This window comes from Theropithecus gelada, chromosome X, assembly GCF_003255815.1.
Source record: "Theropithecus gelada isolate Dixy chromosome X, Tgel_1.0, whole genome shotgun sequence".
NCBI lineage: Eukaryota > Metazoa > Chordata > Mammalia > Primates > Cercopithecidae > Theropithecus > Theropithecus gelada.
The window spans coordinates 24958021-24985374 of NC_037689.1; the positions used below are offsets into that span (position 1 = coordinate 24958021).

The 27354-nt window shown below is 43.9% G+C and overlaps 1 protein-coding gene across 1 annotated transcript in view; it reads right to left on the bottom strand.

Moving 5' to 3' along the window:
- Nucleotides 1–3853: 3853 nt before the first annotated feature.
- The window catches only part of MXRA5 (matrix remodeling associated 5), a 34632-nt gene continuing 11131 nt past the window's right edge, over nt 3854–27354 (bottom strand). The window contains exons 3-7 of the mRNA XM_025372780.1: nt 21122–21251; nt 20498–20888; nt 11007–15980; nt 8028–8928; nt 3854–6906 (exon numbers count right to left, since the gene is read on the bottom strand). Of these exons, the coding sequence (XP_025228565.1) occupies nt 4998–6906; nt 8028–8928; nt 11007–15980; nt 20498–20888; nt 21122–21251 (8305 nt within the window). The 3' untranslated portion in view covers nt 3854–4997. The remainder of the gene's footprint in view (nt 6907–8027; nt 8929–11006; nt 15981–20497; nt 20889–21121; nt 21252–27354) is intronic.

Consider the following 27354-nt stretch of genomic DNA (forward strand, 5'->3'; position numbering starts at 1 on the left):
AAGAACCAAAGGTTAAAAAGTACTGCTAAAAAGGAAGCCAAACAGCCTCTCTGGATGAAGGTAAACCAACGTTTTTTTTTTTTTTTTTTTTTTTTTTTTCCAAAACAGAGTCAGTTCATGCTGGCCATCCAGAAACTCACTAACACTACCCCTCTTAGTTTCATCATTAATCTGTTACTGAACTTCCACCTCCAAAAGACTTGGGTCCTTTTCTTATTTTTGGAGACCGTCTTACGCTGTCACCCAGGCTGGAGTGCAGTGGTGCGATCTCGGCTCACTGCAGCCTCAACCTCTCGGGCTCAAGTGATCCTCCTACCTCAGTCTCCAGAGTAGTTGGGACTACAGGCGTGCACCACCACACCCAGCTAATTTTTGTATTTTCTGTAGAGATGGGATCTTGCTATGTTGCCCAGGCTGATCTTGAACTCCTGGGCTCAAGCGATCTGCAGGCCTTGGTCTCCCAAAGTTCTGGGATTACAGGTGAGACTTGGGTCTTAAATGACAAAAGTTCAGAAAAGGATCTTGTGGGGTTCAGTGTCTTGCAGACTGAATTCAACAGCAGGGTTGGGGTCTTCCTCATCTTGTCCCACATTCAGCCAAGCTTCATTGAAACAAGAGCTGCCTTTGCAATTACAAACCAGACTTCAAGGACTAGAACCTGGTTGAAGTTTTGTTTTTCTGTGAGGTCCTGAGAGTAATTAATTGGTAACAGTGGACTGTTAGCTAGGGATTTTGCTTGTGTCCACAGGTTTACAAGCACATATACTAGATGGCAGAACTTAGCCATTTAGGGAGAAAAAACAACTATCTTCCAGTTAGTGTATTATTTACAAATAATGATACAGCCATATGTGATTCTGATTAATGATCTGCTCAAATCACACACCTTCGTGTTCTGGACACACTGGTTTAAATGGCTCTTATTTTACCTAAGTCATGAGGTGCTAAGTATCTCTCATCATGACCATCCCTACAAGAAAATTTAAAATATTTGCATTTATTTCTTAGGACGTCTGTAACCAATCACCTCAAAATAGGGGCTTAAAACAACAGTAATGAATTCTCTCCCAGCTCTGGAGATGAGAAGTCTGAGATCAAGGTATCTCAGAGCCATGCTTCCTCTGGAGGCTCTAGGGGAGGATCCTTCCTGCCTCTTCCAGCTCCTGGGGGCTCCAAGAATCCCTGGGCTTGTGGCCATGTCACTCCAGTCTCTGCCTCTGTCTCCATGTGACCTCCTCCTCTGTGTCTGTGTCCCCTCATCTGTCTCTTATAGTGACACTTATTGCATTTAGGACCCATCCTTATCCAGAATAATCTCATTTCCAGATCATTCACATGATCACATCTGCAGACTCTTTTTCCAAATAAGGTTGCACTGACAGGTTCCAGGTAGAGATAATTTTTTTGCAGAATGTTGTTCAACCAATTACAATATCCTACCATGTTCAACCCCAAATGAAACACATTAGACTGTAGTCCAAATATGTCTATTATTTTTTAAAAATTAATTATTACTTTTTAATATTCAGAGACAGGGTCTCACTTTATCACCCAGGCTGTAGTGCAGTGGTGTGATCATAGCTCACTGCAGCCTCAAACTTTTGGGCTCAAGTGATCCTCCTACCTCAGCCTCCTGAGTAGCTGTGACTATGGGCCTGCACCACTATTACATTTTATCTATCACTAGGCCCAAGGTCTCCTTGCTTGAGGCTCGAACTTTTTTCATGATGTTTTTGCTGCCAGGAGAACACGTCCCCCGATTTGTCCATATCATTCTGCCCAGCCATTCTTCTATTCTTGGCTCCATGAAAATGCTATCTCAGCCATCAAAATATAGCTCTTTCTTAATGGGACTACAATCCCACCTGTTTTTTCATCCCCTAGAATCTGAATGCTCTCTGAACCACTTTGAATGTTTCCAAATGCCTCTTCAGCCCATCACCTCATGTGAATGCAGAAATTTGGGTTGATAGGATGTTTTTACCATTTTTTTCCAGGTAAAATTTCACCAAGGTATGTCCTGCAGAAACATTCTCTACCCCTAGGAGAATTTACCTCCCCAGATCTCAGTTTCCGCATCATTCACTGAAGCAGGGAGTCCAAATGAATGTGTTTCTAAAACCCTCTGCTGCGTGTATTTATCTAGCACAGTGTTTTCTAACCAGGGATGGTACAGCCTCATGGGGAGAATGTGACCATGTCCAGAGACAGTTTTGGTTGTCACACTGGGGTGGTGGATGCTCCTGGCATCTGGTGGGTGGAGCCCAGGGACGCTGCTCAACACCCTACAGTGCACAGGACGGTCCCACCACAGAGAATCTTCCAGCCCCAGATGTCCATAGTGCTGAGGCTGAGAAATCCTTAGCATGAGAAACTCAATCTATTATCTATCTATCTATCTATCTATCTATCTATCTATCTATCTATCTATTTTCCATCCATCCATCACCCATCCAACCATCCATCGTCTATTTTTCTATCTACCCATCTATCATCTACCCAACTACCTATCTAATCCACCCAACCATCTCTCATCAGTCTATGTATGTATCTATCCATCTATTGATCATCCATTCAATGATTTATTACCTATCATCTATCTATAATTCATCCCAACATCCATCATCTATTTATCTATATACCTATCTATCTAACATTCACCCAACCATCCATCATTTATCCATCTGTGTATCTGTCATCCATCCAACCATCCACCATTTATCTATCAATCAATCATCCATCCAACCATCTATTATCTATCGACCTATCTTACTCCTTTCTATATTTATTATCTATTTATATCTATAAATCATCTATCTGTATCAATCATTATTTATGTCTCCTATCCATATATATTATCTATCTGTCATCTATCTACCACCTATCTATCACTTATCTATCTATATCAATCTTCTGTCAGTTATCTATCTACCAATCTAATCTGTTCTTTATGTCAGTGGCTCTCAGCTAGGAGCAAGTTTGCACTCCCTAAAGGGGCATTTGGCAATGTCCAGAGACATTTTTGGTCATCACAATTTTGGGGGGTGGAGGGGTACTAGTATCTGGTGGGTAGAGCCCAGGGATGCTGCTCAATACCCTACAAAGGACACCCCAGCCCAGAGAATCATCCAGCCCCAAATGTCATTCATGTGCATTTTGAGAGACCTTGCATCATCTGAAGAGCCTGTCTATTGAGGATAAACACTGCAAGCACCACCTCCTCCTCCACCTCTCTGCCTCCTCAGGCCTCTCTTGATATCCAACACACAGTAAGGGCTGTGCAGATATATTTAAGCAGATAAGTGGATTGATGAATGAGAGACAGGCTCTTTGCCTCCCACAGAGTTTAAAAAAAAATGCATTCTTTAGTTTCCATGACCGACATTCTTTAACAATTGGCGACAGTGCATTTCTTGAAATGCTGACAGTCATATTTTTCCCAAATGTTTATCTTGTCTGCCTTTTTCCTTCCTCTCAGGGGAAGCAAAAGAAGGACAGTTTTGCATATTTGTGGAACACAGTACATGTATTTCCAGATGTCTCTTTGACAAAAAATTAAAAAAGAAAAATCCTGAAGGATTTCCTAGAACACTGCTTCTCAGTCCCCACACTGTCTTGCTGCATACCGAAATTGTCGCTACATGCAAGTGACACTCATACTCTGCCTTCCTGCCTGCCAAATCTGTCATCAGAAGCATTACCTTTGACTCAGTTTCCTTGCCTGTTAAAAATGTGTAGAGAAGATAATCATTGAGAGAAGGTGAATGAAAGCAGTTTTTTCAACCACGCTGATGGAAACCCAAATTCATGTGACTCTCTTTTGTTTGAAAATAGCATTGTCATCACTGCCTGGTTTTTGGGAGAATATTATTTTATTATCAAATGTACAGTATATTGACCTTAAAAATACAGTACAGCAGTCATGGAAATAACAAGTCTTGTATTATTCATGGGCACAGACTGACTCATGGCTGGGGAAGAAGCAGCCACCTTAGACTGGATGGACAGCTCAGATACTGCAGAGAAATTTCTGAACTTTTAGGAGAAGACTCTAGATTCAATTCTGTAAAGCTATGATGCAGTTTTCTCTTTCCTTTCCTCTCACCTCCTCTGAGCACAGCTTTCAACAAAAACTTTGCATACAAAGAAATCTAATATCGCAGCCTTCCCCACTGCAGGGTTCCTGGAGAAGGTAATATAGCAGTGGTTACTGAATTTGAAGGAGGTTGGAGAGGAATTTTTTAAAATTGTATTTCCATGTCTGCTGTAATGTATCCAAGTCTTGTAAAGACCAATAATTTATTAATTTTAATGAGACAGAAAGTATTTCTCCTTCTAGTCTCATCGTCTGATTTGAGAGGAAAAAAATATATAAAACATTATATAAAAGGTGAGTTCCAGGAAGAAATGGATTTTTTCATATAAAATGGTAGCTGTATGTATGTAACTCTGAATTAAAAATATATATATATATCAATCACTCTGGTTCTAAATCCTTATTGGGCAAGCTGGAGTTTTGAAGTGACAGAGGAAATAGCTGAAAGATGACTTGTCAATCTGGAACAAAGTCTATCATGTAAAAACTGCAGCAGGTTAACTAGGTGATGCGTCTTTAATGGGGTAGTGGGGGATTGTTCGTGTCTATGGTTTATTTTTGGTGAATGTTCTGCAGATATCCTATGGACGCTTATGAAGGCAGTTGAGTGGCATTTGCAAAAAAAGAAAAATTGCAGTCAGAGCACAGATACCGCGAATGAAGCCTCTGGAATGATGTAAACACAAAAGAAAGTTCCCAGCGAGGCTGAGCCCTCTTTCTGGTGTCTGTATTGCTTCCTTTTCCCAACAATCGTAGATCAAGTTCAACCTCAACTTGAAACCCACAGGGGGCCACCATGCACTATGACACATTATTTAAGAGCTCCGATTCCCCAGCCTGACTTCCCGTACAAACCGCGCTTTGTTGTCAGTTCCTAAGCAATCATTCTGGAATCCACATTTCAGAAGACATGGATGTAAGTTGTTTTGGAGTCACTGCCGAGAATGTTTTTTGCCATGCACTTGTAGAAGCCGGCGTCTCTCTGTGTGGCATGCTGGATGGTCAGTGATCCCTGCGGGTGAAGAAATCTGTTTCCATACAGACGAGCCTGAACCCCTGCCTTCAGATGCGACTTATCCGGCAGCTCCCACGTGATGTCAGCTTTGGGAATCCCCATAGCCATGCAGTTCAGTTTCACGGTGTTCCCGGGCCGGGTGTAGATGACGGGGGTGGGCTCGCTGGTGATCCGGGGAGGATAGGCGATCACAATCACGGGGATGCTGGTGACCGAAGGGCCGTACTCCGTCTCCATCCTGCATACATAGGTACCCCTGTCAAACACCGAGGCCTCGCGAACCGCGAGGGTGCCATTGTCCAGAAGGGAAATGCGTCCCAGGGCTTGGGGGCCCTCCAGACGCATGCCGTTGGGGAGCGTCCAGGAGAAATGTCCCTGCGCAGCCCCGGGAGGGGTGCAGGGGAGCTTCAGGGTCTCACCGTTGATGATGCTGACCAGGTTATGATACTGCTTGTTTGCTTCTGGTGTGAGCCCCACCTTCAGGGAGACCAGCCTCTCCGTGTGGCCAGCGGCGTTGCGGGCCACGCAGCGGTAGGCCCCGGCATCCACCGAGGAGAGACCGCTGATGTGGAGCATGCCGTCAGCCTTGTGGTAGAAGCGCTGCAGCTGCTGTCCGCTCTGCAGATCGGTGCCATTGGGAAGGACCCACACCAGGCTGGGTGTCGGGCTCCCCGCGGCAGAGCAGTTGAGGCTGATGGTGTGGCCCGCCATGGCCGTGATCTTCTCGCTGATCGGGTCGTGGAAGATGGGTTTCTCCATGGGCTCCAGGACAGTGAGCTGCACGATCAACCTGGCCTCCCCTCCCTCGTTGCGCGCCATGCATACTAGCTGAACGGAGTCGCTCTTCCTCAGACTCCTGATGTCTAGGGAACCGTTGCCATGGACAGTGACCCGATTTCCATAGTATGGAGCTGGCAGAACCACACCCTCGGGAAAAGCCCATAACACCCTCGGGGTGGGGATGCCTTCAGCTCTGCAGTCAATCAGTTTCCGACTGCCCCCGGCTGCTATCTCCCGCACAGTGGTGATGGGGTTGGGGCTACCGTTGATTTTGGGTGGCTGGACATTGACGTGAATCCACACCGTCTTCCTATCCTCTCCGGCGCTGTTCCTGACCAGGCAGGTGTAGTTGCCACTGTCAGAGCGCTGGGCTTTCTGAATAAGGAGAGTGCCATCTTGGTATATCTGATACTTCTCAGAGGAGGTGGGGATCACCCGGTTGGTTGGGGACAACCAAGTCACCTTGGGCATGGGTTCTCCTTTGGCCTCACAGGCTACAGTGGCCACGTCTCCATAGGGCACCTGAACCGCCAAGTAAGTCTTGTTCCGGATGGTGGCAGGCGCTGTCACCACCTTGACTCTGACTCTCATCTCGTCCTTCCCGACCTGATTTTCGGCAAAGCAGGTGTAGTCTCCTTCCTCCCTCATCCCCACTTCATTAAAGTAGAGCGTCCCATTGTTGAAGACGACATAGCGCTTGGTGCGTCCACCGCTGTCATCTGACTGCATGAAGGAGTTCACCAGACTCCCATCCGGGAGGCTCCAGGAGATCTCAGGATTGGGAAGCCCGGTGGCCACACAGTCCACTTTCAGGTCACCCCCATAGAAGACTTTGTGGTCGTTCTCCTCCTTGTGCTCAATCTTGGCCGGTTTCATCACCACATTCACCTTGAGCACCACGTAGTCGTCACCAACCTTATTTCGAGCTACGCACAGGTAATCTCCAGCGTCTTTGTCCGTCACTGATTTTACCACCAGGGTCCCGTTGGCAAACACCTTGATTCTACTATCAAAACTACAGAAAAAAAGAAAAAGGAGTAGATGTCAGTTTCCCAAATGCTCTACTGTGGCATTAGGTCACTGGAATAACACAAAAATAGTTGGTTCTGTGATGCATCAGCCCAGATGGCTACTATTGCAAAATGCCCAATGGTTTGATCCACACACACTTGCAGGAATAGGATTGACATCTTCGACTACGTTTCATGCCCTTGAACCCATGGTCAGGCCAACCTAACATCAGATTCAACAGGGAGTTCTTATTTGCAGTCAATCACTTTCCACAACCTTCTCCAGGCTGTAAAAACCATTGGGCAAGAGAGGAGGAAGCTAAGTATTTGTTAAGAAGTTAGGTATTTCTTCTGGATCCGAGTTTAGAGGGACAACATTTCATTGCATAAAAATCACACACTGGGCCAGGAACAGGGGCTCAGGCCTGTCATCCCAGCACTTTGGGAGGTCAGGGTGGGAGGATTGCTTGAGGTGAAGTGTTCGAGATCACCCTTGGGAACATAGCAGATCCCATCTCTACAAAAAGTAAATAATGATAATAATAACAAGCCGTGCCTCGTGGTGCGCACCAGTAGTTTCAGCTACTCAGGAGGCTGAGGCTGGACGATCGCTTTAACACAGAAGGTTGAGGCTGCAGTGAGCTATAATCACACCACTGCACTCCAGCCTGGGCAACAGAGTGACACCCTGTCTCTAATGAATTTATTATTATTATTAGTTGAGATGGACTGTCACTCTGTCGTACAGGGTGGAGTGAAGTGGTGTGATCTTGATTTACTGCAACCTCCACCTCCCGGGTTCAAGCAATTCTCCTGCCTCAGCCTCCCGAGTAGCTGGGACTACAGACACTTGCCACCACGCCCGGCAAATTTTTGGATGTTTATTAGAGACAGTGTTTCACCATGTTGGCCGGGCTGGCCTCAAACTCCTGACCTCAAGTGATCTGCCCATCTCGGCCTCCCAAAGTGCTGGGATTACAGGCGTGAGCCACCGTGCCCTGCTAATTAATTTCATTTAATTTTATCGGATGCAGGGAGCAGTGTGCATATTCATCCTGAAAATGGACTCATATTCGTTGGGGCCACCAGCCCAGCGATTTACAGGAAGCCACGCAGAGCCGCCTACCTGAAGAGCGTGTCGATCATCCTCTTGGAGGGCAGCCTCCAAAGGATGCGCGGCCAGGGGTCCCCCGAGGCGCTGCAGTCCAGCTTGAGGGTCCCTCCGTACCTGACGTCCGTCCTCCGCGGAGAGGTGCCCGTGATGCGCGCGTTGGCTGCTGCACGCTGCACGTTCAGCTGCACCGTCCTGCGTGCGGAGCCCACCAGGTTGGCGGCCACGCACTCATAGCGCCCGCTGTCCTTGGGCGCGAGGTTGCGGATGTAGAGCGTCCCATTGGGGAAAACGAACAAGTTCCCGTGGAGGAACTGCGAGGGGCGGATCTGGGTACCGTCCCCGAGCACCCAGCGCACGCTGGGCAGGGGCGCAGCCTTGGCAGTGCAGTGAATGTGAATGCTGAGCCCAGGGGGCAGCGAGATGTTCTCCAGCTTCTCCTGGTGGATAACCGGGGGCAGTGCCGCCACATGCAGGCGGATGGCCAGGCTGTCGGCCCCGGCTGCATTGCTGGCCACGCACTTATAGACACCTCTGTCTGAGAAGGACGCCTCCTTGATGGAAAGGGTTCGGTTTTCGTGCAGGGTGATGCGGCCCTCCACGGGGGATACAGTTTGCCACACCCTCCTGTCTGGGAAGATCCAGGAAATTTGGGGGGCTGGGGTCCCTTTGGCCAGACACTCCATTGCAATGGTGTCTCCCAGGTAGACGGTGACGTCCTGGTAGTGGGAGGCTAGGATTTGAGGTTGCTGCACGGTGACCGAGAGCAAGACCACCATCCGGTCCAGGCCGTGCAGGTTGCTGGCGGTGCACATATACTGGCCTCGATCTTGCACTTGAACCTGCCGTATCACTAAGGTACCGTTCTTGAGAACCTCAAACCGTTGTATCCTGGTATTCGGAGTCATAAGAGCTCCTGGAGAAAAGTAACACAGTCAGCTTTGGCATAAACTGTGCCCTTTTGATAATGCTCAAACGAGCAGTATTAGTTAATCTAATTCTCCACTTTATCACTCAGACAGCAAAAGCAAATGTAGAAGGTAGAATGTTTTAGTGTTTTTTAAAGGTTTTTTTATGTTTATTTTATTTGTTAGAGATAGGGTCTTGCTCTGTCTCCCAGGTGAGGGTGCAGTGGTACAATCATAGCTCACTGTAGGCTCAACCTCCTGGACTCGGCCTTCTAAGTAGCTGGGACTATAGGTGCAGGCCACCACTCCTGGATAATTTAATTTTTTTTTTTTTTGTAGAGACATGGTCTTGCTGTGTTGCCCAGGTTGGTCTTAAACTCCTGACCTCAAGTGATTCTCTTGTCTTGGCTACCCAGAATGCTGGGATTACAAGTGTGAGCCACCACACCCAGCCTGTTTTGGTCCTAACCGTTAAAGAAAGGAAAAACTGAGATATCATCTCATGCCTGCTGGAACGTCTATTATCAAAAAGACCAAAAACAACAGACACTGGTGAAGATGTGGAGAAAAGGGCGCCCTCGTACACTGTTGGTGGGAATGTAATTTGGTACAACCACTATGGAAAACAGTATGGAAGTTCCTCATAAAACTAACAATAGAGCTGCCTATAGTCTAGCAATCCCTCTACTGGGTATTTAGACAAAGGAAATAACGTCAGTGTGTTGACAAGACATCTGCACTCCCGTATTTACTACAGTGCTATTCACAACAGCCAAGATATGGAATTCAGCTAAGTGTCCATCAATGAATGAATTGATAAAGAGAATGTGGCATATATGCACAATGAAATACCATTCTGTCTTTTGTTTTTCTTTCTTTCTTTTTTTTTTTTAAAAAAAGAAGCGCCACTGCACTCCAGCCTGGGCGACAGAGCGAGACTCCGTCTCAAAAAAAAAAAAAAGGAAATTCTGTCATTTGCCACAACATAAATGAACCTGGAGGACATTAGGTTAAGTGAAATAAACCAGGCACAGAAAGACAAATACTGCATGATCTCATTTATATGTGCAATGTAAGAAAGTTGAACTCACTGAAGCTGAAGCAGATAGTGGTATGGTGGTTACCAGGGGCTGGGGATGGGAGTAAAGGGAAGATATTAATTAAAGAGTATGAAGTTCAGTTAGGAGGAATATGCTTAAGTGGTATTATACTCATGGCAACTATAGTTAATAACAATTTAGCTTATACTTGAAAATTGTTGAGAGTAGATTTTGTGTTGTCATCACACACATATGAAATAAGTATGCTATAAAAAAAAGGATAGAGAAAAAGAATGTTTTGTTTCTCTTTTTCATTTTTACACTAGTCCCAGAAACAGGGCCATCTTCAGGCAAAGGAGGGCAAACGTGGGTTTAATAGAGAATTCTAGAAGCAGGCATGAGTCCCAGCCACTTCCAAAGTGAGCTAAGATGGCACAAGCTCAATTACTAGAGACACAGCCTCTCCTTTATTTATTTATGCTAATGCTGTTCTCCTGAACTCCTCGGGCTAGCTGGCTGCATGGGCATGCCAGGCTTGCAGTGGCCAGCCACCCCTGCCCAGAGAGGCCCTTGAGTCCATAAGAAAGGTGAGTTAATCCTAAAGTAAGACTCCAGTAACTCTCTCCTACACAAACTCTGGTTAAAGTGTAGATTGGGTACATATGGACATTAAGATAGGACAAATAGACCCTTGGGACTACTAGAGGAGAGAGGGAGGGGTGGCAAGGGCTGAAAAATCTACCTATCGGGTGCTGTGCTAGCTACCTGGGTAATGGGATCATCTGTGCCCCAAACCTCAGCATCATGCAATCTACCCATGCGACAAACTTGCACATGCTCCCCCTGCATCTAAAACAAAAGCTGAAATTATAAAAATAACAATAAACGCTTATTCAAGTAAAAACAATTCCCCAAATGTGTTATAAAAATTTCTCCTAATGTGCTTATGTTGTTCAACACATGCTGTTTTAATGTATTATATTGCTAGCCAATAAAATAAAAATTGACCAAAAAAAAAAAAAAAAGTAGATGCTTAAACATCTTACCTGTGGAAACCTTTGTCCAAGTAATGAAAGGCTTTGGTTTTCCTGTTGCCTCACAGGGGAACACAGCATCTGTCTCGGCAGTGATGGACACAGTCTGTGGGGACTTGGTGAGGATCTGGGGCTTTTCCCCAAGAGACCAGAATTTGGATGCAGGCGGTCCTCCTGCAAAGAACTTTGAGCTGCTCTGGTGGAAGCTTCCTGAGGACTGGACAGAAGATGTTATAAAGGAGACAGAACTCTGGGTGGAGGAGACCAGAGGGGTATTCTGTAAGTTAGTTGAGGGTGACCCTGTGGTCCGCGGAGTGTGCAACAACGGAGGTGCTGGAGGGCCAAAGTCCAGATGGAAGGTGCTATGGGAATGTATCCTGTTGTAGGAACCTGGATTAACTTTTCTCTCTCTCATTACTGGGGCAGGAGAAGTGGGTATCTGGGGTCTCAGGGTGACTCCCAGCTGTGGAAAAGAAAGAGTCCTGTTGGTAAAGAAAGGGAATCTTCCATTGGAATAATGAGGAATTCTTGGACTGGGAGGCTTTCCAACTGGGTTTCTTGCCTCAGGGATGTTGTTATTTCCAAACACTTTGGAGTAGCCATTGAATTGGTCAGTTCTTCGGTCAGCAAACTTACTAGGAATGCCGGGTTTGGACATGTGCAATGGGAGAGGAGTTGTTGTACTTGATAATCTTGGAGTTGTAAACTGCTTGTTCTCTGGTAAAGACCTAGAAGGATATGTAGTTATTTCTGGTTTGTTGGTCCAGTGATGACGTGGCTGGAAAGTTACAAAGTATCTGGAAGCACTTTGTGTGGACATTTCAGGCAGCCTCACTGCTCCTGTTGGTAGGAACAGTTTGGGTTTGGCAGGGACTCTGGTTAGTTGATGAGAAGCATGAACTCTTCCATCCTGGTGGTGGCCATCTGGGCCATGTGGTAGACTCCTATTATCAAATACTTGCTTCTCCAATTCCAGCTTTATAGACAAGTTAAATGCATCCTGGTCGGAAGAGGGTGTTGATAATTCATTTGGCCCTGACATATGCTGTGTCCCTTCATTGTTCACTGGGGCTGCTTTGGTTTCTGGATTCCTCACATAATTCAAGAAAACATTTTCCTTGGAATCTCTAGATGTTTGAGATGTTCTTGGACTGAGAAGTGCTGGCTTAGTGGTGGTGGTTTCTCCCAAAGACATGAGAATTGTGGGTGGGGACGAGGATGCTAGCTCCTTCATCTGAGCGGCAGTAGGGGTGTGATTCTGTGGTCTAGTTTCAGAGAGTAGAATAGCTACAGTGGTTTCATGATGATCTTGATCAAGAGTGGTGGTTTCTGCCTGACTTGAAGACACCTGCACTTTTATGCTTGAGAGAGTTGTGGAAGAACCAACTTCTTCCTGTTGAAATGGTGTGGAGACTGTCACAGAGGATGAAAACTCAGAAGTAAAATCCACATCCTCGAGCTCTTTAAGAAGGGGAGGGTCTGTAAGGTTTTCCCCAGAAGTAGTAACAGGTATGTCTGTCTGTAGCCTCCCAGGCTGGGCTGTCCTTGAGGGATTCCAGGTTGGAGTTCCTGGAAAGCCTACAGGAGAGGATTCTTCCTTAAATTCTCCCGTAGTGGAGACCAAGGAGCGAGAAGTTGGTAGGACATTAGTAATTGAGTCACCAGTGACTAAAGTGTCACTTTTATGTTTGTCGACATTTGTGGCATCATCATCCTTAATTTCTTTTCCATCTGTTGTGGGTTTATATGTGACTGGAAGTGTCTCTTGGATTTTATGGTAAGATGAATATATTTTTCTGGTGGTTGTCATGTAATCTAAGGAATCATAAGGGCCCTCAGTTTTCAGAGAAACAGTTGTAGGCAAAAGTATAGTTTCTGAACTGGGAGTAACAATGTTTCTATGTTTATTTTCTGGAGAAGGGCTGGGCTTAGATCCGGAAGCTCTTGAGCTCACTGTAGAAGGGGTATATCGATGTTTGTTTGGCCTCTTCCCGTGTTTTCTCCGTGGCGTTCCCTTGGATATGGGTTCTGCATTCTTCTCCATTTCCAACTGTTTGGGGGTATTAACTGTGTTATCCACCCAAGCTGTAGGAACCGGAGAACTCTCCACTTGATTTGAAATCTTAATTTCAAGTGCTTGAGTTGGTTGAGTAGAAAAAGTCTCTGATGGGGCAAAAGTTGTGGGTGGGGTTTGCTTGTGTCGGTGGCGGAATTTGTGGGGGCGTAATCTCTTTCTCCCATTGGGTCTCCTTCGAGGAGGGTGAGTGGTCATGGTGGATGACGAAGCAACTTTTTGCCTTGGAGTTGTTGTTGCTGTTGTGGTGTCTTTGTCTAGCAGGGTGCCAACTGTGGTTTCTGCAGGCTTCTTAACTGGAGACACACTGCTCATTATACCCAGTGTGCAGTCAGGCAAAGTGATGGATTTGCTCTCTTGGCCTTCACTCTCAGAACTTCTGGAGTGTGTGGGGTCTCCTGCTAGCATATCTCCTCCCTGTAGTGTCTGAGACTTCTCTTTCATACCTGTTTTAATCAGTAAGGTGTCTTGAGTGCTTAAACTACTTTTCACAAGCTGGATGTTCTCTGTCGGTCCTTGTAAATGTGATTTGCCTGGGACACCTCGTTCGCCTATAGTAGAATCCTCAAATGACTTTGATGTACTAGAGTCATTAACCCAGGTGGTGGGGATTGGAGTAATGTGTGCAAAGGTGTATTCTTTCATGTTATCCTCATGTGTTTGTGAATTAGTCTCCAAATCTGGGTCAAAGTATTGCGCAGGCTCAGACTCAGCCAAGGAGACAGCTTCTAATGGAGGCTCATACTCACTGGATGTGGGCTCTGGTGAGGATCCAACATCTGCTGCAGACCAACCCTCTGTTGCCGTCTCTTCATGGGTGGGCTCTTCATAGACTGTGTCTAAGGTGTGCAGAGTAGGAGATGGTTCATAAGGCTCAGATATAAGTGTAGGGGCTGCAGTCCACTTCAGGTCGCCTTCAGTGGAAGTTATCTCCTCAGTCTTCTCGGAAAACTCATAAACAACTTCTTCCAAAGGTGTGCTTGTTACTTCAGGTTCAACAAGAATAACTCCATTGTGGTTGTGTTCTAGTCCCATGCTGGCTGAGGAAATGGTACTCAAAACGTGCTTTTCTTCACCAAGTAGAGGTACATCTGCTGAGGATTCTTCAGCACTGGTCGCTGTCTGCATAGGAGATGCTGACGGGGGAGAAACAGCAGGCAAAGGTGGTGTGATTTCTAGACTCAAGGATGGAAGACTTGTGGTTTTAATCACTGGGGGTACTTCTGTGCCCTTAGGGAGATTTTTCCCACGGACTTTGGCTAAAATGTCAGCCCAGCGCTCTGGATTAATCTGTTTGTTTGCCATGTTTATCCTTCGTCTGGATTCAAACACTCTGCGACCTTCTGCAACATTGGTCTCTGGTTCTTTTTCCGAATGCTTCCAGAGTTTCAGCTTTCTTCTCCCTTTCTTGGCTTTCTTATCTCCGTTGATGGCATCATCCTTTGTTTTGAGGAACACCTCTTGGTCCTTTGGATGCACAAGTCTCCTTGAAGTGTTCTCTTCATCTCCCATGCCTGAGCCCCCTTCATCCTCCACGATGTCTTCTCTCACTCTGGAAAGAGCCTTTGCACCTGGGCGTCGGCCTCTTTTGGATGGCGAGCCAGACCCTTTCTTGGTCACTGTGATTCCCACGGTAAAATGGTCTGCCCCTTGCTGGTTGACAGCCACACATCTGTAGTAACCACTATCGCTGACTTGGACCTTTGGGATGGAAAGAGTTCCATTTGGCAGCATGTATACGTGTGATGTGTTAGTCAAATCATTAATTATCCTTCTGTTTGGAAGAATCCAGCTAAGGTGGGCTTCGGGTATTGCTAAAGCATTGCAAGGCAACATCACCGGCTCTCCTGGGTTCTTGCCAATTGTCACTGTGTCTTTCTCGGCTGGCTGAGTGGAGGGAGACTGCACAAGTACCCTATATACCACGCGGTCCATTTCATCCCTCACTTGAGCAATGCACTGGTACAAGCCCGAGTCAGATGGCTCCATGGACTTGATCCTTAGCCAGCCACTGCTGAGAATGGAGAACTTGCTGTCTGGGTCATCCATGGGCGCTTTCAGGATGGAGCCATCTGGAAGCACCCAGAAGATAGACGGACTCTCAGAAGCTTTCACATTGCAGCTCAACTGGCATGGACCCCCTTCCAGGACAGTCTGATCTCTTTGCACAGCTCCACTAGGCTCAATCATTACCCAGCTTCTGCCCCGAGCCTGCCTTGCATCTTTGGGGGATATTGTTTGAGAATACTGAGTGTAGTAGGAAAGTAGCACCTTCTTGGCCGTACTCTGACGTCGGTTCAGCTGGATATCTATGGATGGCTGCATGACCCATTCTGGTTCTGCAAGAATCTGGGCTCTCACGCCTGTGTAGTAAAGAGCTTCCTCATCAGCATTCTGCCTGTACTGGTAGCTGACTCTGGGGTCTTTGCTGAGCATCAGCTCTCTGTGTAGCTTCACGGGAACTTCACTATAGTATGCTATCAATTTCCATAGCTTTTCATAGTTTTCCCGGGTCATTGGACACTCAAAGTCCAAGGCAACTGTTGCATTTATGTCAATATCTGGAGGATCCGTTTGGTTCAAGTGAATTTTGTACACATCCATTGGTTTCTTGATGTCACAGACCAAGTTCACCATGTTCCCGTGCTCGTCAGTCATGTTCAAAGAGACACTCCACTGGGAGAGTTGGAATTTCTCCAGGATGAGCTGGCTGTCACCATCCTCTTCTTGTTCTTGCTCCTCCTCAATACTGCTGCTCCTGTTCTGTCTCAGAGGAGACTCTATGGAAGGCTTCAGACAAGTCATGTCCTTCAGCTTGTGAATCTCATGTTTGTACAACTTCTTTGGACTGAAGCACATTGCACACAACTGACCACCTTCGTAAGCTTTGTCCTTTTTACACTTCAGAATTCCTAAAACAAATAAGCAAATAGACACTCAATAGCGTAAGGAGCCAAAGAATGGCACGCCTTACACATGGCCAGAGGATAAAGCCTATGTTTGTGTCTTTATCACCCAGCTGTAATCCCATAACCAAGGAATCCTATACATGAGTTGCCTTTGAGGCTTCATGTTAAACCACAGTTTTAGCACACTGTGTGGTAACTAACGGGTGCTTTATAACTGCTTAACCATTAATAATAATTTTTACTTAAAAATACCTTAAAATACTTACTAACAGGTATTTAAAAAGCGTTTCTAAGTTAAAGAAAGCAACTTCACTCACATACATTATACAATGTACCTTCTGTGAAAGTTTAGGAGAATCTATATAAATAACTGCAAAGTGGGGAAACATTTCTAGGTAAAAAGATGAATCTTTGCATGTATCACATCATATCTAGTTTTTGTTGTTTTTTCATCTTGATATATATATATACCAATATATATTTAAAAATCTTGAAATATATCTATCTCAATATATACAAATATGTATCTATCTTAATAGATATATATTTATATAATATATACATAAATGATATATTTTATATAATATATAGATATATATCTATCATAATATATAAACATATATTGATATATCAATAAATATGTATTAATATGTAGATATATAGACATATAATCAATGTTTATATATGTCTAAATATATATAAATATTATATAAATATATATGGATATAAATATATAAACCTGTGAAAGCATTTTCAGATAAAAGGAAGAATCTTTGGCATGTATCACATCATATTTACTTTTTTTAATTGTTACATAAAAATATATAAATGTATAGATGTATCTATATTTATAAATAGATAATCAGCCTATTTATATTATAAATAATTTATAAACATATAATACATAATTTATATGTTTATATAAATATATATAATCAATGTGTATCCAGGTAGCTATGTCTATATTTATAACTCTCTATATATTTATAAATTTATAATATATAATGTATATATAATCAACATGTATGTATCTAGGTAACTATATATAACTATATAAATTTATAACATATAATTTATATATAATCAATATGTGTCTATCTAAGAACTATATATTTATAACTATATATGTATAAATTTATAATGTATAATCTATATGTATGTATCTAGGAACTGTATCTATATTTATAGCTCTATATATTTATAAATTCATAATATATAATTTATATGTAATCAATATGTATGTATATAGGTAACTATATCTGTATTTATAACTCTCTATATGTATACATTTATAATATATAATGTATATATATTATATATAATATATACAATATAAATATAATGTATGAATAATCAATATGTATGTATCTAGGTAACTATATCTATATTTATAACTCTCTCTATAGTAAATACTTCGCAGAGGGTTTGCTTTTGAGTTCACATTGTCCTCTTAGTCTCCTGGATATGAAATCCTCTGGAATTTTCTTCATCCTTTCTGGCCACAACTCAGTCTCAGTCACTGCTTGCTCTTCCTCCTCTGCCTGAATCTTTGCTGACTGGGTCCTCCTTGACTTGGTCCTAAGCCCCTTTCTTTCCTAGTCTGCTTCAGCATCAATGGTCTCTCCCACATGTGTGGTTCCAATTACCATCCACCCGCCAGTGATGACTATCTTATGTGCTTCTCTAGTCCAAACACATTCTCTGAGTTCCACACCCCATTGCCTCTTTATATGTCTTTTTAGATAGCATGAAGGCTCCTCGAACTGACATCTACGAAACAAACTTATATTCTCTCCCTGACCTAAATGTAGAGTCTCGTGCCTGTTCTATCTCAGTAAGTGATGGCATACTCTCTCTGCTTGGGGAAACCGGAAGACCAGGAGTTTTTCTTAATAGTCCTCTGCCTACTTCTGCCTATTCACATTGGGAAGAAGCCAGTCCAGTCATACTGCTTCATCTATGACTTGGAGAATTATAAAACTCCTAACTGGCTTTGCCATCTTTCCTTTTGCCCTCCTGACCATGGTTTTCTGTGTGACTTTCAAAGTAAACACCTCAACATGCAAATAGGATTGTTTTGCACGTCTGCCCCCAACACACATACACACACTCACACTCATACCCACACACATACATGCTGTGAGACAAACCAGCAAACATCAGCAGCATTTCACAAAATCCCTTGGCCAGCTCAATTTCAGGGTTCAGGGAATGAGCACAGCCTGTAAATGAATGCCCTGAAGATGATGAGCAGGATGGAGCACAGGTCCGCATGTCACTTGCCTGAATCACTGCACTTTTAGAAAAGATGAGTTCAATGCTCCTAGCCCCTGCCTCTTTCTGCACATAAGATAATGTCTGGCAGGATTAAGGACTATGCCTCTGTAACCTGTAAGCAGATGTCCCCTGGCACCCAAACTTTGATGAGAATCAGCTCTAATGTAACCTCTGAGCACATCTGATGTGAATTCTGACCACATTTGATGTGACTTCTGAGCACCTGCAGAAGCTCCACCACCTGTGTATAAGCTGTGGGCTGAAACACTGCTATGGAACAGTCTAACAGAAACTCTCTGAAAGATTCTGGGATTGCAATCTTCAGAAAGGCTCACTATATAAGACTAACTTTAATACTTTAAAATCTTGGGTTTCTTTCACATACATGCAAATCTACACATATGCAGATGTACACACATGCACACAGACACATAAATGCATAGACATGCACACACAAAGACATGCATGAGCATCTCCAGACAGTAGCAGAGATGGTTCTTTGCCCAGCAAAGTTTTATGGGTCCACATCCATAATGTAGTGCTAATGCTACAAAATAGCCATCCAAATGCATTTTCAGGCTCCCTTGCATTCACTGGGGTGTGAGGGCTGGTTCTCACGAATGGAATATGAGTGGAGGAGGTGTGTGTCTTTTCTGGTTAATACCATTCACAAGTGGGTATACCTCTGTCTTTCCTCCATCCATTGCTTGATGGTCTCTTGGAAGGAAACTCTAAAAGCTAAGAAAAAGCAAGCCTCTTGAACGTCTAGCAGTAAAGACTCCCAAGCAGGCAATTGAGCAAATCTAATGATGTTGAGTTGGAAATAAGTTTAGAAGCTGCAAGGAACAGACGGGAAGACAGTGTGGCTAGAAATAGATGAATAAGTAGAACAATGGGACCACCATGCTAGAGGATAGTGGGGACAGGTGGAGCGACCATTGTGTGGAGACTTCTTGGAGGGAATGTGCAAATGTGCATCTTATCCTAAGAGCAATGAAAATCAGTTACGCAGAGGTGTGGCCTGGCTGGATGCACATTCTGCAAAAATGTTCTCACTGCTTTGTAGAGAGTGGATGGAAAACAGGGCTGACAAAGCCATGGGGACACTTGTTTAGAATGCTCCCCTTTCCTACCAGAGAGAGAAGGAAAGGAGCCTGATCCAGGCCAGCGGCTGTGAGAATGGAGTTGAGGAAATAGATCCAGGATATGGTAAACACAATGCAATCTGAGGATGGGGATAGGTTGCAAGGTAGGGCTTAGAGAAGGGGGAGAAAAGAAGGAAGGAAGAAAGGGAAGAAAAGGATGGAGGGAGGGAGGGAGAAAGGGAGGGATGAAAGGAAGGACAGAAGGAAGAAAGGAAGGCAGGAGAGAAGTCAGGAGGAAGGAAGGAAGGAAGGAAAAAAGGGAGGGAGGAAGGAAGAAGCGAGGGAGGGAAGGTGGGAAGCAGGAAGGGAAGGAAAGAATGATGGAAGGAAAGAAGGAAGGAAGGAGAGAAGGAGGGAATGAAGGAAGGAGAGAAGGAAGGAGTAAAGGAGGGAAAGTGGGAACCAGGGAAGGAAGGAGAGAAAGAGAGAAAGAAGGAAAGAAGGAAGGAAGGAAGGAGAGAAGGAGGGAAGGAAGGAGAGAAGGAAGGAAGGGGGGAAGGAAAGAAGGAAGGAAGGAAGGAGAGAAAGAAGAAAGGAAGGAAGGAGAGAAAGAAGGAAGGAAGGAAAGAAGGGGAGAAAGGAATCACAATCTACTTTGTTGCAACTGCTACATATAAGTCCTGGTTGTTGCCATAGCTCTCTGGATCAATACTGAGCATCGCTTCCCTGTCCATAAAATAACGACCTTGTAGCCAGTCCTCACCAGCCTGCTCTTTTCTAAGCATCCTTTGTAACTTTCTCATGGAACATGCATTCACAGCCCCTCCCCAATCCCAGTTTCCCACATTAAGCTGCAGTTCAAGGCTGGCATGATTCTCCAGATACCCATTCCATGGCAACCCACATCACCTGTATGTAACTGATTACATTGAGCACTACATTTCACTAAGGGATAACTGCATTTGCATTGGGGAATGAAGGTGGCTTAACATTTAAGTGGTAACGTTTAAAGTGTGGGTTCCTATCTTACTGATTGGGTGCTCAGATTTCATCCAAGGCAAGATGAATAAGTCAATATAAGAACCTTGGAGAAAGGAACGTCTCCAAAAAGATAAAAGAATGTGCAGCTAGGAGTGGTCTACTCTCCTCTCTTCTTACCTCTGGATTTTGCATCCCATTCCAAAAACCATCTCATCTCACAATCACAGGTCCACGGATTTCCCTGCAAGTAAAGATTCTCCAGAAGCGGCATGTTCTGAAGCATGCTGGCAGGAAGAGTTCTAATCATGTTCTCCGCTAAGTAGAGGTGCCTTATGGTGGAGAGTCTGAAATCATCCAGAAATGTGAACGTGGAGAAGGTGCTGGGGTGCAGCTGGTGCAGCAGATTTCCTTCCAAATGGAGTAGCCTCAGGGACGTTAAGCCGTTGAAAGCCTGTGGGTGGATAAACTCAATCTTGTTGTGGTCAATGTGCAGCCTCATTAAGTTAGAGAGACCCTGGAGGGTCTGTCCTGTGATCACTCTCAGCTTGTTGTAGCTGAACTTGAAAACCTACAAGGGCAGGGGAAAACAAAACAAAACAAAAGGCTCCTGTTTATAGTTTAAAAGCCACAGCCCCAAGTAGAAACCAGTACAAAGGGCTGGAGAATAATAACATGGAACTTGTCTTTCATGTCAAAAAATAGCCGTTTTATTGATCATTAAGGAGAATGACATAGTTTCCATTCTTTATTACTGGTCTTAGAGGATGCAATTACTGACACTTAGAAATGCCGCGGGTTTACCTGAAGAGAGCTGAGGTCTCTTAAAGCTCCGTCGGGGATGCTTGGGATCTCATTGCCGTGAATCATAAGTAACTCCAACTTGGTCAGTCCTGCAAATGAAGTTTCTGACAGGGCCTGTATGCTATTAAACCTAAGGAATAGTAATAATAATAATTATTATTAAGAAAATAAATAGCAAATGCTTAACTCCCACATGGGAAACATTCTCTAGCCTGCCCAAGAGCAAATTAGTACAATGGTGAGTTTATTTATTTATTTATTTATTTATGACAATCTTACTCCGTCACCCAGGCTGGAGTGCAGTGGTGCAATCGTAGCTCACTGCAATCTCCACCTCCCAGGCTCCAGCAATCCTCCCACCTTAGCCTCCCAAGTAGCTGGAAGTACAGGCACAGGCCACTATCCCTGGCTAATTTTTTATTTTTTATTTTTGTAGAAACAGGGTCTTGATATGTGCCCAGCCTGGTCTGGAACTCCTGGCCTCATGTGATCCTCCTGCCTGGGCTCCCAAAGTGCTGGGATTACAAACATGCGCCTGGTCACTGCACCTGGTCATGAAATAGTGATTCTGAGGTTATAGGGGTGCCATTCCGAAAGATGTTTATCCCTTTGTGTCCCTATCTCTGGGGTCAAGAAAAAAGTGACACATATTTATTTGTCTTCGTTCTGTTAAGGAACATTCACGGAGAACTTCGACTTGGAATATGCTAATGTGATCAGGAGGCTATTTGGTGTCCATCAGTAGGATTTAGAATTCAACATGAGGCTGTTCCACACGTCTCTTTCTTGGAAACTCTGTGCTGAAGTGACAGTAATAAGAAGGGACACATGGCTAGCAGGGATGGGAAAATCCACAGCATTGGAATTTGCTTTGCATATGGCAAGAAAGGAGAGAGCTTCATGCTAAGGGCCAAATAGAAACGTTGACCACAGACACCGACACTCTTATTTCCCATGGACAGGTTGCCATGTCTGACGGATGATCAAAGTTACTTGTAGACACGCTAGGTTTCTTTTTTTGTTTTGTTTTTTCCTGTAACCTGTCCTCAAGAGGAGTTCTTTTTGTTTGAAATGTTTGGCTTTTTGTTGTTGTGTATATAATTGTCAAGATGCTTTCTTGCCGAATTCAGAAATGTCTCATTGCCATATTGGTAATAGCATACAACAATGCTTAAACTTGATCCCTGAATAAGCAATTTGAAAAATGAATAGAGAAGCCTGCATGCTGTTACCATAAATCACTGTTTCTGCTGAGATATAACACATCTAGCCTGATATCATCCATTGCTTCTCCTTGTCACTTAAATAAAAGGAAATCAATTAGCAGAGAACATAAGTGAATAGCTCATAGCTAAATGCAGCAGAGGCTAGCATGGTCCAACTTTCTCATACTCATGTGTGCCCAAACCTGGACTACAATTCCAAAGTCAACAGAAATACCAGGTTAGCTGTGACTCCCCTAAGACCCAGCCTTAGGAAGCTCCTTTCAGCTACAAATTTTTGAGTGCAGGAAATTTATAAACTCTATTTTCAAAAACCATTCACCTTGATTGCATCAAACTTTTCAAAGACCTCCTTTCATAATTGCATTCTTCTCTTTAAGAACAATTTATGCAAAGAAAACATCAGATGGAATGAAATGCATCCCACCTTATTGAAATAATGTATAGATTCAATATGGCGCATGGGGAAAATATAGTAGAAGATGATCCTATTTCCTGTTCATCATTTTGACTCATGTAGTCAATGAACAATCATATATAGTGGTTCTCTCTTCTGCATTAGATGACATTTCCACTCTTCTTTTTAGTGCATTACTCCAGTGTGTTGTCAGCTAAGCTCTGCTTTATTTAACACTGCTGAGAGGTAAAATATTAAAAGAATTCGGCTCATAGCTATTTGTGTACCTTATGAGCATGCTTTGGATTCCTAGAAGGTGGGAAACTTAGCTGGAAGTGAGTCTTGTCCTCTTTGTATTGCTTTTTGCCCTTTATCACCTAAACCCCATGAAGCAGGCTAATTTTCCACAGCAGAAACTGAGATTCAAGAAAGTTTCCAGGCTGGGCATGGCAGCTCATGCCTATAATCCCAGCACTTTGGGAAGCTGAGGTAAGAGGATCACTTGAGTCCAGGAGTTCAAGCCTGGGCATCATAGTGAGACCTAATCTCTACAAAAAATACAAAAATGAGTTGGGTGTGATGGTGCATGCCTGTGGTCTCAGCTACTGGTGAGGCTAAGCAGAGAAGACCACTTGAACCCAGGAGGTCGAGGCTGCAGAGAGCTGTGATTGTGCCACTGCACTCCAGCCTGGGAAACAGAGCAAAACCCCATCTCAAAAAAAAAAAAAAAAAAAAAAAAAAGTGAGAAAGAAAGAAAAAAAGAAACTTTCCAAAATTTTTCAAGGAATAGGAAAAAAGGGGGGTAAAACCATGCAATGTTCCATTCCAAAGTTTTTTTGCTATTACCTAGTGGTATTTTGGTCTTATTAAAACAAGATGGGAACTTAAATATTCCACAAACAAACACAGTAACAACAATAATGTCCCCATTACTGAAGAGGAGACTCCCAGAAGACATTGAATGCATTCAAGAATACAGTCAGTGAGAGTGAAATCCAGGCATCTTGAGACCAAAGCTTCAACCTGCGTTCAGACACTGTTAACTGAAGCAGGAGAAGCTGTCAATATCAACTTGACGTTGTATTTTATTTAGTGAATTCAAATGTATGGAATCGTGGTACAAAACTCCCCGAAATATAATGCTGCAGAGATAAGTGAAATTCAAGGGCATGACGTTTTATTTCATGTTAAGGACCATGAACCTCCTCAGTGGGTAAAATTCCACGTAAGAGAAGAAAGAGGTGCATTTTTCCAATCATGAGCTCAGCAGTTTCCTGCGGAGTGTAATAAAGGGGAAGGAAGGTGTTGGCTCCTGCAAGCTGCGTGGGGAATGGGGGTCCCAGTGTGTAGAGCTGAGATAGAAGCATAGAAAACTCTCTCCTGCTCTCTCGCTCTCTCTCAACAGGGTCTGGCTCTGGTGTCCAGGCCAGAGTGTGGTGGCACAGTCTCGGCTCACTGCAACCTCTGTGTCCTGGGCTCGAGCCATCCTCCCACTTCAGCCTTCTGAATAGCTGGGACTACAAGCACACACCACCACACCTGGCTAATTTTTGTATTTTTAGTAGAGATGGGGTTTCACCATGTTGCCCGAGCTGGTCTTGAACTTCTGAGCTCAAGTGATCTACCCGCTTCGGTCTCCCAAAGTGCTGGGATTACAGGTGTCAGCCACCACACCTGGCCAGGCCTCATGTTTTGAGGTCAGGCACACTTCAAGTTGCCTGCTGGTTATCCCAGAGAAGTTACCAAGCTTTTTGGAAGCTCAAATTCTTCATTAGTAATGTTGCTGAGGATTCTTTTTTCAGAGAGCCATGTGTGGGTTAAAGGACATAATGTCTGCAGCCACTCAGACATTGCTCTGTGTCAAGGACTGCTACAGAGTTTCTGGAGGGAATAGGTACAACAAAGCTGACACCAGGGAGATCAAAGGGAAAGTCACAGCCAAGCAAGACACAAAAAGAGACATGATAAAAATCTGTGAGTTAAAAATGGCAACTAAAATGTAGTTAGGCAGGGGAATAATGAGCAATATATTATATGAATAAAGACATTCAATTAAAACATATTCAGATGTTCAAAAATTTATATATAATATGAATAATGTAAAAATCATACAGGAATCATACTATTCGTAAACACGTCCATTCAATGATTCTTCTCAGAGACACTCAAGTGACCAATTTCAGACCTGATTTCAGCTGACTCCAGAGTAGAAATCTACCTGATACATTTCTAATTCATTCTTTGCCATGTTATGTTTCAAGGAACTTTGCAGCCTGATTACATATGTTTCAACTCACTAAATAAAATAAAGTGTCAAGTAGATATTGATAGCCTCTCCCGCCTCAGTCTCTGAACGCAAGGTGAAGCTTTGGTCTCAAGATATCTGTATTTTACCATAGTGACTGTGTATTCTTGGATGTATTCAGTGTCTTCTATGAGTCTCCCTTCCTCTATAATGGGACATTATTGTTGCTGTTGCTGTGTTTGCAGGGTTTTTTTGTTCCCATCTTGTGGGTAAATGAAGTGCCAATCATGCATAATGACCATACTAAGTTGCCATTTTTTATTTTTTATTATTTTTGTTTTATTTTATTTATTTATTCATTTGAGATGGAGTCTCCCTCTGTCACCCAGGCTGAAGTGCAGTGGTGCCATCTCAGCTCACTGCAACCTCTGCCTCCAGGGTTCAAGCAATTCTCTGGCCTCAGCCTCCCGAGTAGCTGGGACTACAGGCGTGTGCCTCCACCCCTGGCTAATTTTGTATTTTTAGTAGACACATGGTTTCGCCATGTTGGCCAGGCTGGTCTCAAACTCCTGACCTCAGGTGATCTGCCTGCCTCAGCCTCCAAAAGTGCTGGAGTTACAGGCATGAGCCACCGCACCCGGCCGCCATTTTTATTTTTAAAAGAAGACCTTATTTCTTCTTATTTAGACACAAGCAAAAATGATCCAGCACACAAGAGGGGGCCAACAAAGTCTTACAGGATGGGTTTGCCGATGGCATCCTCAGAATTGTTCACAGGTTTTTGCTTGACTGAAATACCAACTATGAGGAAAAATGCAATGCACGTGAGTGAGAAGCAAAGAGAGTCTAAATGTATGTTTCAGAGTCACCGACTACAGAGTAGAAGTCTACCTGACACATTTTCTCATTCACTCTTTAAATTGATTTTCTGCAAAATCACTATGCAGTGGCAATATTCATTGCTCAAGATGCACACTACAAAGAGGAATGAAGCTCTGACACAGGCTACCATGTGGGTGACCCTTGAAACCTGTTGTTCACTGAAAGAAGCCGTTACAGGTCACCTGTTGCAGTGGTCCTCGAACCCCGGGCCACAGAGCAGTACCGGACCGGTTAGGAACCAGGCTGCACAGCAGGAGGTGAGCAGTGGGTGAGCCAGCAAAGCTTCATCTGTATTTACAGCCATTCCCCCTTGCTGGCATTACTGCCTGAGCTCCATTTCCTGTCAGATCAGCGACGGCATTAGATTCTCAGAGAAGCACAAATCCTATTCTGAACAGCGCATGCGAGGGATCTAGGTTGCGCACTCCTTATGAGAATCTAATGTCTGATGATCTGTCACTGTCTCCTGTCACCCCCAGAGGGAACTGTCTAGTTGAAGGAAAATAAGCTCAGGGCTCCCACTGATTCTACATTATGGTGAATTGTAGAATTATTTCATTGTATATTACAATGTAATAATAATAGAAATAAAGTGCACAAAAATGTAATGCACTTGAGTCATCCCAAAACCACCCCCTCCCCAACCCTGTCTGTGGAAAAATTGTCTTCCATGAAACTGGTCCCTGGTGCCAAAAACGCTGGGGACCGCTGATCTATTGTATGATTCCGTGTATATGAAACGTTCAGAATAGTCAAATTCATAGAGACAGAAAACAAAGCAGTGGTTCCCAAAGGCTGGAGGAGGAGACGGAGTAGAGAATGACTGCTTAATGGATATGAGGTCTCCTTTCGGGGTGGTGAAAATGTTTTGAACAAGATAGAGATGATGGGTACACAATAGTTTGAATGTACTAAATGGCATTGAGTTGTAGAGTCTACAAGGGTGAATGCCATATCATTTGAATTTTACTTTAAAAAATTGCAAAAACATTGTACAGGTCAGCTTTGTATGTGCCTTCAGGATGTAGTGGGCTCTGAAAACAAGCTCTAATGCTTTTAGAGATGGAGAAATAAAAGGAAAAATAAGGCAGATGCTGTTTGAACTTCCCTCAATATGAAACAATGTCTGCTACAGATTCTACATGCATGGATTCATTCTGCAACGCAATCACAGCTATAATTTGAGCTTTGTGTGTCTGCAACTTACTATTCTGGGTGGGTCAACCAAATAGGCAAGGGCTCAGCTCTCTTAGCAAGAAGGATGACTAGAAGGGTAAAAATAATGAAAAAGATCATTTCCGGTAGTTGTAAATTTCATAAGAAAATAATTAAAGCACAGGAAGGAGAGTAGAAGGGGTTTGGTGGGCCAATGTCTAGGGCAGTGCTCTCTGGGGAGCTGAGATTTGAAATAGGGCTTAAGAAACAAAGGGATGTGACCGTGTACACCTCTCTTGGGGCAAGGCATTCCCAATGGAGGAAGACGCCC